General features: G+C 34.2%; 1 protein-coding gene across 5 annotated transcripts in view; it reads left to right on the top strand.

Moving 5' to 3' along the window:
* Window positions 1-15,940, top strand: part of ATL1 (atlastin GTPase 1) — an 88,657-nt gene that overhangs the window by 47,279 nt on the left and 25,438 nt on the right. For all 5 annotated transcript variants that reach the window (XM_060142768.1, XM_060142752.1, XM_060142759.1 and 2 more), the window contains 5 exons: window positions 2,130-2,377; window positions 4,392-4,526; window positions 4,992-5,096; window positions 10,408-10,458; window positions 12,607-12,663. In XM_060142768.1, coding sequence (XP_059998751.1) covers window positions 2,130-2,377; window positions 4,392-4,526; window positions 4,992-5,096; window positions 10,408-10,458; window positions 12,607-12,663 — 596 coding nt within the window. The remainder of the gene's footprint in view (window positions 1-2,129; window positions 2,378-4,391; window positions 4,527-4,991; window positions 5,097-10,407; window positions 10,459-12,606; window positions 12,664-15,940) is intronic.

Raw genomic sequence — 15,940 nt, 5'->3', positions numbered from 1 at the left:
TCTTTTGATAGAAAGCAAATGAGCCCATTTATGTGTTGTCCAAAAGTTATTTGATTTCCACTAAAGAGGCAGAATATTATAGTGGAAAGTTCTGAGATTAAAGTTTAATTACCTGGGATCTAAACCGAAATTGACAGTTACTATGTGAACTCTAGTGGGTGTGATCTTGGGAAAGTTACTTAATCCAGCTAGTTCTTCCTCATGTGTCAAAAATACAGATAATAATAAATACCTTGCTGCGATATTGAAAGCAATAAATAAATAACACAAGAAGGCATCCATGGTAGGTTGCCTGATATAGAAATTGCATTTATTTCCCTTGGGCAAAGTCAGTTACATATTTGGCTTTAGTTTCGTAAATCTGTAATAATGCTAATAGCATATACCAATACATATACCAGCCAGTGTTCTAAGTGTGTTACATGCATATATTAATTCACAGCAACTTTATGAGGTAGACACAAAGCGGTTAAACAACTTATCTAAGGTTACTCAGCTAAGAAATGGGGAAGTCTTGATTGGAATCTCAGCAGTCTGGTTCCAGAGCCTGTGTTTGTAACCACTACACTATACTGCCTTTCTAGAGGAAGGGGTTGTAGGGTGTATCAGTTATTTATTGCCTGTTATGTTGCATAATAAATAGTCACAAAACCTCAGGGGCATAGAACAATAGTATTTATTGGTCACATGTTGAAATGGTTGTTAGACAAATCTGTTGATCCTGACTGGGCTCCCTCATGTGGCTGGGGGTTGGCTTGCTGTGGGCCTTGGCTGGACCCGGGCAGTTTGCCTCTGCTCCAAGTGTCTCTCATCCTGCAGCAGACTAGTCTGGGAATATTCTCATGATGAATGACAGAGACCAAAGAGCAAAATGGAAACACACAAGTGCTTTTTCAAGTCTCTGCTGTGTCATGTCTGCTAAAACAAATTACATGGCTGACCCCGGAGTCAAAGTGGGAGGACATTACAAAGTTACATTAAGAAGGCTATGGATATAAGAATGTGTCACTTGACACATTGAAGTTGTTTTGTAATATACTGCAAATGCCAAGGTCTAGCGTTCTAAAATTCTTGTATATTAGGGATGATTTCTAAAAGAGGACCTCTGTCAAAAACAGTATTTCTGACAATTAAATAGAAAACTCTGAAAACACACACATGTGAACACACACATACATGCACACACAAACACATATAAATTTATAGAAAATAGGCAGAAACTTCTGGGAATACTTAGTTCAGTTTATAATCCCAAGGTAGTGGTGGTGATGATGATGATAATAGCTAAGCTTTATGAGCTTGCTGTGTGCCAAGCACTGGTCTCAACACTTTACATATAGTACCTCCCTTAATCTTTTCAACAACCCTATTAAATAGGTACTATTAATAGTTTCTGTTTTACAGTTGGAGGAACTGAGAGATTTAGTAATTTCCCAGAGTCACAAACCTTTTTTATAAGCTCTCCACACAAAGTAACTTTCGAAAAGCTTCTTATTTTTTTTTTATTGAATTATATCCAGACCTCTCTTCCATAGATTTGAAGGTCTTCTGTAATCTGGCCCTACCCAATTTAATTATCTGTAACTTCCATTGCTACAAGATATAATTTTAGACAATTAAGAGTCTAGGATTTTGTAGGTGGGTTGCATGCATTGGACGGAGCTGAACTGGGTGCTTTAGAGATTTATTCCAGTTTCAAGAATATGTGATTTTGAGTCCCTCTGTGTATTTCCGCATATGCATGTTCAGCTTTAAGAAGTGTTGCAAGGATCTTTCATGTGAATAACTAAACTTATTTCTAAGGGATTAAGTGTAAACTAAGGCTATTTTATTCTTCTCCAAAAGTAGAGCCCTTTGCTTTGATTTTTTTTTTCTTACTCAGCAAACAGAGATCTCTGCACTGATTTAGAGCTTTCTTAAAAATAAAATTCTGTTTGATTTGGCCACTTGATCAGAAAAACCAGATGTAAGTCGGAGATATGGTGTAAATGACATCAATATATGTCAATAAAATGAGCATTTCTAATTCCACTGTGCTCCTGTTTCAGAGGTTTGAATGTTGAGAGGTACATATACATTTCCTGTGTTTTGAGATAATTTGCTGAATAAATTCTTATTTTATTCAATAGGCGGCTTTTCAGAAAAGGGGTATGAATGGAGCTCTGAAGAGGAAGAGCCAGTGAAAAAGGCAGGACCAGTCCAAGTCCTCATTGTCAGAGATGACCATTCCTTTGAATTAGATGAAACTGCACTAAATCGGATCCTTCTCTCAGAGGCTATCAGGGACAAGGAGGTCGTTGCTGTATCTGTTGCTGGAGCATTTAGAAAAGGAAAATCATTCCTGATGGACTTCATGTTGAGATACATGTATAAGCAGGTAGGGAAGAGGTGCTTTGAAAAGTTTTCTGATTTCTGTGCTTTTATGACTTTGTGTTTTTATTTAGTAGTAGTGTCCAATATTTCCATTATTATGTTCCCTAAAGATGAACTAGTTTAAAAATGCTATCGTGTAACCATTCCAACTTTGGTGCTGTCGGCACCAAACTATATAGGCCACTTTTGTCTGAAGCCACTTTGCTACATTTCCCTTAGAACGTAACTTATTTTTTAAGCTCTTTTGAAAATAGACAAGTACAGTGATACAGTTATAAACTTTACATGTTAAATAGTGTTTAAAATGTCAAATAACTTTTGTCATAATTTTTATTATAATCATTTTCCCCCCAACATTTATTATGACATTTTTCATGCATGCAGCAGAGTTAAAAGAATTTTACCGTAGACACCTGGATATGCACTACCTATATTCTACCATTAACATTAATATTCTTGCTTTATCACATGTGTCTCCAGCTATTCTTCCCTGTTTCAATCCATTGCTCCATCTTATTTTTTGGTTCATTTCAAAGTAAATTGTTGACTTCAGTATGCTTCCCTATAAATATTTCAATATACATCATTATTATATATTTCAGTATTTATTTAGTTTTTTTCTTTTGTTGTAAAATTTACATATAGTTACATGCACCAATCTGAAGTGTACATTTGCTTTTTTTTGAAAATGTAAATACCTGTGTAGCCCCAAAACCTATCAAGTGTATCTTGCTGTTATTCCACGAAGTTCTGTTATCTTTTCCCACTCAGTCTCACCCTTAACCCACCCCCAAAGGCAGCCAACAGTGTCATAACATTTGAGACAATAGTGTGGCATAGAAAGGAGACTTTAAGGGGCCTAGGATCAACCAAAAGCAGAAGAATAAATAGGAGATTACAGTCGGGGAACAGAAGGTTAGGAGTAGAGAGCACACCAGTATTTTTTTTCTACCCTTTTACCCTTAGTAATTCGGGTGCCAATATGAATGTTGAGGCAGAATAGACATACTACCCAAAGAAACTTTGTATTATGCATTTATATCATAATTATCCATTTCGGATTGATCTTTTATAGGTAGGGTATTTTTGAACAACTTGGTAATGTTAACTTTAACATCTTCTATCTCTAGCCTCAGTCCAAACAAATTAAGAACAGAACAACCAAAATACTTCCAGGCTTTGAAAGCAAACAAAATTCTTACCACTTTCTATTTCTATCATACCAACATTAGTACACACTTAACGTAGGTGGGAAAATTGAGTGAACAAAATTAGTATACTTTCCATTCTTTGGGATTATATAGCTTTAGGCATATTCATAATTTTAACTGTGCGATAAACATTACAATGAAATACTCAATAACCCTTGTCATGTTGCTTATGTTAAATAGCATTTGCTCAGATTAAAGTGTAACAGATTTGTTTTTGTTTTTTTTTTACTAGGTGCTTCTCCTCCTGCTGTTCGCTCCCTCCTCCCCCAATAGCAAAACATTTGTGTATATTATTATTGTGTATATCCTGACATAATATGCTCTCTCATACCTTTATTTCTTTGTTTCTGGAATGTCCTCCCTGAGTTTGCTCACCTGGAAAGTTCCTAAACATCCTTCAAGTCTTAGCTTGTAATATCACTTCTCCTATGAAGTCTTAACTGACCAAGAGTTAGTTGTTTCTTTTCCTATGCTTCCATGTATATCTAATATACATGCCCATTTTGGCATGCATATAGTGCATCATAATGGTTTGTTAGCATGTCTGTCCCCCTGTTAGGCTGTGAGCTTCCGCTTATCTGGAATGATATCTTTGTATCCCCAGGATGTAGCATAAAATATGACAGATGGTTGCTCCTTCATAATTATTTTTTGGATGAGTAAATAAAGTAATTGTATCAATATAATAGATGTGCATACGTTGTTTCCTTTTGTCTAGAGTTGGAGAGGGATACAAACTGGTATGGATGAGTTGAAGAACCTGTACTACATATGTAGTTCAATATCATAGACTTTCTTAACTTACAGGAATCAGTTGATTGGGTTGGAGATTACAATGAACCATTGACTGGCTTTTCGTGGAGAGGTGGGTCTGAACGAGAGACCACGGGAATCCAGATATGGAGTGAAATCTTCCTTATCAATAAACCTGACGGTAAAAAGGTATGGTGTGAACTTCTTAAAAAAAATTGAGTTTTCACTTGCCAACAGTTACCACTTTTCAGGATCCTCCAAAATGCTCTTTTGAAAACTAATTTTGACCGCTTGACATGAAGTTTAAAAGGGAAGTGGGTAGCATCCTATTTCATGTTCCCAGTTTCCCTTTCTACTGATCACAGAAGGCAAAATCATAGGGACAATAGAACAGCAGATCAGCTAGCTAACATCTATATTTTGTTTCAGTGCTATTTCTGTTATGTTGGATTACCAGTGAAAATTAATCATTATACTAGTCAGCAGGTAATTAATATTTTTATTTTCAGTGGCATTCATGGCACATGTGAAAAATTACCTATTAAGTATTCATTGCTAATGGTTTGCTTTAGTTCTTACGGTGTTAACTTTGTAGTAACCCTAATACCCTGCATGTTCTATAAAATATCAATAATGTACTCTACTTGCCTATAGGTTGCAGTGCTATTGATGGATACTCAGGGAACCTTTGATAGTCAGTCAACTTTGAGAGATTCGGCCACAGTATTTGCCCTTAGCACAATGATCAGCTCAATACAGGTATGGAATAAAATAAATCCATTTTGATGGATGTTTCTTTAAATAAAAATTATGAATATATGTATTTCTATATACATGTGGTAGTGAGACAAACAACAGAAATGGTAAATTATATCTATTATTTGACTCAATTAGCATACCAGTTCTTATGATTTCCTTAAGAGTGGAATTGTTTTATTACTATAATCTAATTTCTGATCAGTTTTCAAATTGCCTGCTTTAGTCAGAAAATGTTATATTGTCTTATTGATAATTTTTTCTATTTCAAGCCTACAATAAAGTCAATAATGTTAAATCTTATAATGTATGTAGATACACTGAGACTACCTATTATTAGTTACATTTAATGAAATAAGATTTATAAATGCAAATTTTGTTTTATATAGCCAGTAGAAACATTTATATATGTTCACAACTTTTTATAGTATCTTAATGTGCATTTAGGAAAGTAAATGTCTTTCTTTCCTTTTTTCCTCTCTCTTTTTTTAAGTATTGTTTTTGAAGTTATTGTGTGCTTTATAAATTGTCCTGAAAGTCCTTGAGGGTTTTACTATGATCACAGAACACATAGCCTAAAAATTTTAAGACAATTTTTAGATTTTCTATTCACCGGAAAGAGCAAGAAGAGACAGTAACCAAGAAGCAGACCATCAAAGAAAGGTAAAATAGTTTTAAACGGTAGGAAAGGCAAAGTGGTTAGGATGAGTAAGTCAAAACTGAAATTATAAGTATGTGGGGAGAATGGAGCTAGTGAACCAGCAACCAGGGCATTATGTGTAGTTAGGACAGTGAAAGGATGGATAGAAGGAAGACTGAATTTTTTTGTAAAGGACTTTAAAATAAGTCATGATTATAACCTATGATTACCTAGCTTTTTAAAAAAATTATTATATAAGTTTCAGGTGTATAGCATTATAGTTCAACATCTGTATACAGTGATCACCACCACAAGTCTAGTTACTACCCATCACTATACAGTTACCCCCTTTATCCATTTTGCCCAGCCCTCACCCCCCTTCTCCCCAGGTAACCACTAATCTGATCTCTATGAGTTCATTTTTATTTTATTTGTTCATTTTGTTTTTAGATTCCACTTATGAGTAAAATCACATGGTATTTGTCTTTATCCATGTGATCTATTTCATTTAGCATAATACCATCAAGGTCCATCCATGTTGTCACAAAGTCTGGATTTCCTTCTTTTTTATGGCCAAGTAGTATTCCAGTGTGGTGTGTGTGTGTGTGTGTGTGTGTGTGTGTGTGTATGTGTGTGTGTGTGTGTGTGTTATATCTTCATTATCCATTCATCCATTGTTGTATGCTAAAGGTGTTTCCATATCTTGGCTATTGTAAATAATTTTGCATTGAACATAGGGGTGCATATATCCTTTTGAATATTGTTTTCATGCTTTTCAGGTAAATACCCAGATGTGGAATTGCTGGGTCATATGGTAGTTCTGTTCTGAACTTTTTGAAGAATCTCCATACTGTTTTCCCTAGTGGCTGCACAAATTAACAATCCCACCAACAGTGTATGAGGGTTCCCTTTTCTCCACATCCTCTCCAACATGTATTATTTCTTATCTTTTCAATAATAGCCATTCTAACAGGTGGGAGGTGGTATCTCATTGTGGTTTGTTTTGCATTTCCCTGATAATTAGTGATGTTGAACATCTTTTCTTGTGCCTGTTGGCCATTTGTATGTCTTCTTTTGAAAAATGTCTATTCAGATCCTCTGCCCATTTTTAATTGGGTTGTTTGATGCTGAGTTGTATGAGTTCTTTATATATTTTGGATATTAGCCCCTTATTGGATATATGATTTGCAAATATCTTCTCCCATTCAGTAGGTTGCCTTTACATTTTAATGATCGTTTCCTTCACTCTGCAAAAGCTTTTCGGTTTGATATAGTCCCATTTGTTTATTTTAACTTTTGTTTCCCTTGCCTTTCAAATCAGATCCACAAAAGCATAACTAAGACAGATGCCAGTGAGGTTACCACCTGTGTTTTCTTCTAGGAATTTTATGGTTTAAGGTCTTACATTCAAGTCTTTAATCCACTTTGAGTTAATTTTTGTGTGTGGTGTAAGATAGTCATCTTGTTTCATTCTTTTGCTTGTGGCTGTCCAGTTTTACCAGCACCATTTATTGAAGAGACTGTCCTTTCTCTTTTTTGTACATTCTTTGCTCCTTTATCATAGATTACTTGTCCATATATGTATAGGTTTATTTCTGGGTTTTCAATTCCATTCCATTTATTTATGTGTCTTTTTTGTGCCAGTACCATGCTATTTTGATTACTATAGCTTTGTAATAAAGTTTAAAATCAGGGAGTGTGATACCTCCAGATTTGTTCTTCTTTCTCAAGATTGTTTTGACTATTCAGGGGCTTCTTTGATTCCATACAAATGTTAGAATTATTTGTTCTAGTTCTATAAAGTATGCATTTGGCATTTTGATAGGGATTTCATTGAATCTATAGATTGCTTTGGGTAGTATGGACATTTTAACAACATTAAATACATGAGGACTGAATATCTTTCCATTTTTTGGTGTCTTTAACTTTTTAATCAGTGACATATAGTTTTCAGTGTACAGGTTTTTCATCTCCTTGGTTAAATCTACTCCTAGGTATTTTATTCTTATTGATGCAATTGTAAATGGAATTGTTTTCTTAATTTCTTTTTCAGATAGTTTATTATTAGTATATAGAAATGCCACGGGTTTCTGTATATTGATTTTGTATCCCATGACTTTACTGAATTCATTTATTAGTTCTAACAGGTTTTTCTGTTGTTGTTAGAGTCTTCAGGGTTTTCTATATATAGTATCATGAAGTAGCAAACAGTGACAGTTTTACTTCTTCTTTTCCAGTTTAGATGCCATTTATTTTTCTTGCCTAATTGCTGTAGCTAGGACTTCAAACACAATGTTGAATAACAGTGGCAAGAGTGGGCATCCTTGTTTTGTTCCTGATCTTAGAGAAAAATCTTTCAGCCTTTTGCCCTGAGTACGATGTTAGCTCTGGGTTTGTCATATATAGCCTTTGTTATGTTGAGGTACATTTCCTCTATATATCCACTTTGTTGAGAGTTTTTATCATAAATGGAAGAATTTTGTCAGATGCTTTTTCTGCATCTATTGAGATGATCATATGATTTTTAACCTTCATTTTCTCAATGTAATGTGTTGTGTTGAATGATTTGTGGATGTTAAATCATCATTGCATCCCTGGAATAAATCCCACATAGTTATGGTGTATGACCCTTTTAATGTATTGTTGGATTCAGTTTGCTGATATTTTGTTGAGGATTTTTGTACCTATATTCATCAGGAATATTGGCCTGTAGTTTCCTTTTTTGTGGTGTCCTTCTCTGGTTTTGGTGTCAGGATAATGCTGGCTTCGTAAGATGTGTTTGGAAGATTTTCCTCCTCTTCAATTTTTTGGAATATTTTTAGAAAGCTAGGTATTAAATCTTCTTTGGATGTTTTATAGAATTTGCCAATGAAGCCATCTGGTCCTGGGCTTTTGCATGTTGGGAGATTTTTGACTCCTGTTTCAATCCCTTATTAATAATCAGTTTATTCAGACTTTTTTTTCTTCATGATTCAGTCTTGGAAGATTGCATGTTTCTAGAAATTTATCCATTTCTTATAGGTTGTCCAATTTGTTGGCATATAACTGTTCATAGTGGTCTCTTATGATCTTTTGTATTTCTGTGGTATCAGTAGTAATTTCTCCTCTTTCATTTCTGATTTTATTTATTTGAGCCCTCTCTCTTTTTCTCTTGGTTAGTCTAGCTAATGACTTGTTGATTTTATTTTTTCAACTACCTCTTAGTTCCATTGATGTTTTCTATTTTTTGTTTTAGTCTCTATTTTATTTATTTCTGCTCTGATCCTTATCATTTCCTTCCTTCTGCTAACTTTGGGCTTTGTTTGTTCTTTTTTCTAGTCTTTTTAGGTGTAAAGTTAGATTGTTTATTCAGGATTTTTCTTGTTTTTTTGAGCTAGGCCTATATTGCTATGAACTTCCTTCTCAGAAGCATTTTTGCCACATCTCATAGATTTTGGTATGTTGTATTTCTGCTCTCATTTATCTTTATGTTTTTTAAAATTTCTTTGATTTCTTTGATGGTCCACTGGTTATTCAGTAGCACATTGTTTAATCTCAGCATTTTTGTGGGGTTTTCCCCGTTTTTTTCCCTTGTGATTGATTTCAAGTCTCATACCATTGTGGTTGGAGAAGCTGCTTGATATGATTTCATTCTTCTTTGAATTTATTAATATTTGTTTTGTGACCTAACATATAATCTGTCCTAGGGAATGTTCCATGTTCACTTGTGAAGTATGTGTATTCTGCTGCTTTTTGATGGAATGATCTTTATATATCTATTAAGTCAGTCTGATCTAATGTATTGTTTAAGTCCAGTGTTTCCTTATTGATTCTCTGTCTGGTTGATCTATTCATTAATGTAGGTATAAGACTAACTTTTAAAAATATACTTCTTAATTTAATTAGCCATTAAAATACCAACTTAATATCTAACTTCTTCATAGTCAACAGTATGTGCAATTTACACAAGTCAATTAAAACCAGATTGATTTTGCCTTTTAAATATTTATTATTTACTATTTATATTTTTCCTGGAGACATTAGATATTTTTGCTGAAAACTCTAAGTCCTTTGTAATGACTATTTTTTGTTATTATCTGAGAAGTGGTCTGTTATTTAAATAAGTACACAAAGTATACTGTTTGTATCAGTACATAAACATATAAACATCATTAACTTTTCTTTGAAGTTACTGATATTAATCCTCCTCCTTAGAAAAAAAGAATTTCACCTTAATGCTGTGATCTGTTCGTGAAGCAATAATGCATATGTTTGAGGATGTAAGCATGATATTCAGAACTTAACTTCCATGTGATGGAGCTTTCTATAGACTTAAATAATTGATTGTAAAGAAGCCAACATAATTTTTCAAGACAAAATTTTATATATGGGTTATCTAGATCATATGCTTGTAAGAATGATTATTTTATTACTAATTGTTGAATTAGGTTCATAAAATAATTTTAATGTTCTGTCTCCAAATCAGGTAACTACTGTATTTCTGGAAAAATTTTATGATCATTGTACATTATTTATGTCTCTCAGGCTTTCTTTACTCCTCTCTCAAGGTCTTATAAATATATGTGAGAGAGTTTGATTTTGTGAAATTGATATTTCAAAAAATAGAGAATAACAAAATAAGTGCTTAGTATGCTGCTAATTATTTTCTCATTTTGACTTTATTTCTTAATCAAGGTATATAACTTATCTCAAAATGTGCAGGAGGATGATCTTCAGCACCTTCAGGTAACAATATTCACAGTCTCTTTTGTATATCTAGTAATCTTTTGGGCATGTACAGCAGAACTTTAGGATTTTGGGGGGTCTTTTTGTACTTGGAAAACATAACAGTCAGAAAGATTTAAAAACATAACCAAATGGAGGTTGTCCCATTTCCAGGTTTCTAGTTCTAGCCCTGTATGATTATATTCTTTCTAATTCAGTTTTCAAAGTCCTTTGTTTCAGTAAAGCTATTTGCTGTCAACCCTGTATATGGAAAAATATATGGCAAATTAGAGTGGAGAAAGAACCTTTGGTTTAAAAATGACCCAGAATGTGAAGTTGAAGTCCTATGGTCAGGGATTTAATAATTGTTAGTATGATATCAGTTGTATGCCAGATTTTTTTCCCTGTGGGCCGCTTTATAACGAAGAACTATGGGGGACTACCTGATGATTACTCATAGAATTCTATTTTAGATCTGAAAAAGATCTCAGTGACACCTAATTTATCCTTAATATTTTATGGATGAGAAATTTTTTTCTGAAAAAAAAATGACTTGCCTAAACTCATGTGGCTAGTAAGTGGCAGAGTGGGAATAGAAATTTGATCATCTGATTGGACTCGGTGCTTCTTCCACTCTCCAAGCAGCATTTAAATCTCAAATAAGTAGAAGATTAGATGTTTCCTAAAGATAGTTTGCATCTCTGTCTACTCTTTTTCAATTCATGTTATTCTTGGCTACATAGAAAAACCTATTATTTCTCTGATAGTTTTCCTCTGCATATTCTATAGAAAATTTTGCTTTCAATGTATTATTTTATCTTGCCAATAAGAGCCCTGTGCAGTTTAACAAATAACAAAGGATGATAATGCAGGGTGATCTGTGAGAGTGGAAATATCATTTGGAGTTCACATCTAGCATTACTCCCAAATATGTTTCTAGTACATCACACTGACCATTTATGACAAATAGACAATATGCCAAATTGTTAGATGTTTCCTAGAATGAGTGCAATTGCTTCTTTAGGCATGTGTCATAACCTAGCCAGTTGCTTTCCAAGTTAATGACATGGCACTGTTCAATACCAGTTTAGGATTTCTAAAAAAGGACTGATTTGGGGCTTTGATATTAAGTGATAGTTTTTGAGATCATTTAAAAATTTTCCTGTAAGTGACAACACCTCATCCTTCCTCAAAAAAGATTGTGAATTCAAATTATGTTAGTAAATGATTCTAATGAGAATGAGTAATGATTCTAATCCCTGGACCTGCTGCCTTTTAGACATATTCTAGACTTTCATTTAATCACTCTAATCAGATGCCTAGTTATTACCATTTGCTTTCTAGATTTCCATAGTTTTCACAGGGGAGGCAGTGTGGTACTTTGGGGGCTATTCTAAAGGGGCAAAGGAGGGGAATCCTCTGTGTCGGCATCCTTCCCCAGCTCTGAGAAGCCTCTGTGGTTTGGTACTCTCGTGTGATGAAGCGGCATTTCCTGTGTACATATGGGGAAATCCACCTGGCCAGTCTGGACGGAACTCTCACCAGAGGCCCAATCACAGTCACCCCCTCAAGTCTATGTTCTCCAAAACCTTACATTTCTGGCAACACAAAATGATATGGTACTTCTCAATTGGGAGCAATAAAAAAATAAAAGAAGTTGGTGTATTTGATTCTTCACTTCTTAAACCAAATGCCTGTATGTCTTTGTAATGATCAAGACCATTGGGACATTAAATTTCCTCTGGCAACAACAGTAAATTATCCTACTTAGTTTATAGCTCTCTGGTCTAATCTATGAAAGTTTTGCTTTGAAAGGTCATTTAACATGTTTCTTTGTCCCCCATCTTCCCCACAAAAAAAATTGTCCTACATTTTAGATATAAAAGGTGTTACCTTTAAAATGGAAACTTCATTTTTAAAATGTACTTTATGTCCTTAATTTTAAAATATATAATTACTGTAGCTCTGCTTTATCTGATACTTAGTTACTTAAAATGATTATTTTAATCTTAATAATACAGTATTACGTTACAGCTAGAGAAAAAAAATAGTGGAAGAAAACCAAGAAGTAAAACTTTGCAGATACTGAAGTTTTCTCTGTGTGTGTGTGTGTGTGTGTGTGTGTGTGTGTGTGTGTGTGTGTGTGTGTGTGTGTGATTTTCCTTGTAGCTTTTCACTGAGTATGGCAGACTGGCAATGGAGGAAACATTCCTGAAGCCATTTCAGGTGAGTGGGTATAAAATGATGATAAATTCTTATTAGAGTTTCCTGAAGATTATAACCAGGTATACTAACTAAGAGGGTCATGTTTCTTTCTCCATTCACAATAGCAAAAAAGAAAAAAGAAAAAAAAGCTTTGATAGTTAACTACCAAAATCCAAAATATAAAGACCTTTATGGAGAAAATATTTTCAAAGTTTCATTAAAGATCATAAAGGAAAATTTATACAAACCAGAGAGATATAATATGATTCCAGACAGGATGATTTAATGTTGTAGAGAATTTATTTTTCCCCAGATTAACCAATAAACTCAGTGTAATTCCAATTAAAACTACAACGGGATTTTTTGAGAAATTCAACACATTTTTCTATAACTTATATGGAAAAATTAAGTTCTCTTTTGATCTGTCAGTTTTTAAAAAGAAAATCCAAATTGGGGGATTGAATACATACTAGAAAACCATAGCAATGAAAATGGTGTGATTCTGCACAGATACGAGAAAAACAGATGAAACTAAACAGAGTTCAGAAATATCCCTCTATATATAGAAACCTAGTATGCAGTAGAGGTCATGTCATAAACCAGTGGGAAATGGATGGATTAATAGCTGGGGTTTGGAAAAACTAATTCACTTTTTGAAGAAAAAGTTGAATTTCTACTGAACACCATATGTGGAAGAGAGCTCCAGTTGTATTAAAGAACTAAATATGAAATTTAAAACTATAAAATTAATAGAATAAAATATTGGAGAATATCCTTCTGACCTGGGGTGAAGAAACAGTTATTCACTAAGACCCCCCCCCACTAAAAAAAAAATGTAGTAAAAAATTGATGGATATTACTATATCAGAATAAAGTATTTCTATTTATCAGGAGACTCTATAAGCAAAGTAACTGGATTGGTAGAAGATAATGACAATGTCAAAAGTCAACAAGGGATTAATATATAGAATGTGCAAGGAAGTTTTGCAAATAAGACTGGGATGCCCATTAAAAATAGGCAAAGGAACCACTACACACCTATTAGAATGGCCAAATTTCAGAGCACTGACAACACCACATGCTCCACAAATGAGGATGTACAGCAACAGGAACTCTCATAAATTTCTGGTGGAAATGCAAAATGGTACAGCCACTTTCAAAGATAGTTTGGTAATTTCTTAAAAAACTAAACCTACTCTTTCCATACAATCCAGTGATTGTGTTTTTGGTATTTACCCAAAGGAGTTGAAAACTTATGTCCACATAAAATCTGCACACAGATGTTTGTAGCAGCTTTATACATCATTGCCCAAACTTGTAAGCAACCAAGATGTCCTTCAGTAAGTGAATGGATATTTAAACTGTGGTACATCCAGATGATGGAATGTTATTCAACACAAAAGAAAAATGAGCTATCAGCCACAAAAAGCCATGGAGAAATCTTAAATGCGCATTACTAAACAAAAGAAATCAATCTGAGAAGGCTACACACTGTATGATTCCAACTATATGATATTCTGGAAGAGGCAAAAACATAGAGACAATAAAGAGATCAGTGGTTTGGGGGTGGGCCGAAGGTGCAGCATGAGGGGCAGAGAAAAGAACAGGCAGAGCACAGAGGATTTGGGGGGCAGTGAAAATACTCTATAAGATATTATAATGATGGATATATGTCATTATACATTTGTCCTAACCCATAGAATATACAACACTAAGAGTGAACCCTAAGATAAACTATGGACTTTGAGCGATTATGATGTCAATGTAGGTTCATTCTTGCTTAAAAAAATACATACCATTCTAGCGAGGGATGTTGATAGTGGGAGAGGCTATGCACGTGTTGGGACAGGTGATATATATATGGCAAACCTTTGTACCTTCCTCTCAGTTTTACTAAAAGAAGGTCTTAAAAAAATCCCAAGCCATTCACAAATGATAAACTGAACTTAATGAAAAAAATTAGGCAATGGATGTATAGACAATTAACAGAAAGGAAACCTGAATGGCTAACACATTTTCTAAGGGATGTTAAGTCTTATTGATAATCAGTTAAAGATTAAAACAATGAAATACCACTTTATGCTCATTAGATAGGCAAAAAGTAGAACATGGGGATAAATATGAAATGATAGCTAGGATTTGAGTAAATGGGAACACTCAAGCCCTGTTGGTTAAAGTGCGGATTGGAGCAACCATTCTGTGGAGCAGGGCAAATATATAAGGATACTCACTGTGGCACTGATAGAGTTGTAGTAGCAGGAAGTTGTAGGCAACTTAGGTGTCCATCACCAGAAGAACAGATACATAAAATAGGGTGAAAAGCATACTCTGAAATATTTTGCAACATCCAAACACAATGAACCCAAAGTATAGAGTGGCATGAGTAAAGTGTTAAAATTAATACTGAATTAAGTAGGGAAAAAGTTTGAGTTCTATAGCATGATACTATGTGTGATTTTAAAACTTCTACATACACAAAATAATATATGTTAGAATAAGTGTGGTTGAGAGCAGACAGTTGAGGAATGGGAGTGGGAATCTGGGAAAAAATATGATAAAGTAAAACCAGAAAGGGACCTTTGCGTGGAGAGATGTTGGTGTGCTGTGACTGAAGGAGTATGAATCTCTCCTCTCACATCTGGCGAAGCAGGTGGGGAGAGGAGTTGATATAGAATGAAATAAGTCCCTGCGTACCATCTTCTGTGTGGTTTACAATACCCGTTAGACTCTGTTGTCTTTTCTAGAAATCATTCATCATGTTGATAGTTGAAGTGTTGTATAGTGATTAGGCTATTTGCTTTGACTTTTCTCTTTTCTGAACTTGCTACCTCAGGACTCATTGACATAGATTGGGTAACTCCAGAGTAAATTCTGGAAAGGAGTTTTCAGTCTTACCAGCAGATGTCACTGCTTCTTATACTTTGCTAGATAAACTAAAACCAAAAGAGACAAACCAGTGCTCTGTTGATAGATAGATGGATAGATAGGCAGGCAAACAGGCCTTCGGTAAAACAAAACAAAACTAACTAACAAAAAACAACAAACTGAAAACAATAGAAAAAACTTTAAGAGATCACTACTTGTTGGTAAACTGTTGGCGTTACAAATGTCAATGAAAAGAAAAAGTTTTGACTGAATGAGTCAACAGTGACTCCTGAACAGGTTTGGACTTATAAATCTAAGTATCTGAAATTGAAATGAGAAACTCGTTAAGTAGCAAAAGTAGCTTCCAAAGCTACTTTAATAATATTTAAGGGACTTCCCTGGTGACGCAGTGGTTAAGAATCCCCCTGCCAAT

The sequence above is a fragment of the Lagenorhynchus albirostris genome, chromosome 1 (assembly GCF_949774975.1).
Source record: "Lagenorhynchus albirostris chromosome 1, mLagAlb1.1, whole genome shotgun sequence".
Classification (NCBI taxonomy): Eukaryota; Metazoa; Chordata; class Mammalia; order Artiodactyla; family Delphinidae; genus Lagenorhynchus; species Lagenorhynchus albirostris.
This window is presented reverse-complemented; position numbering and strand designations above follow the sequence as displayed.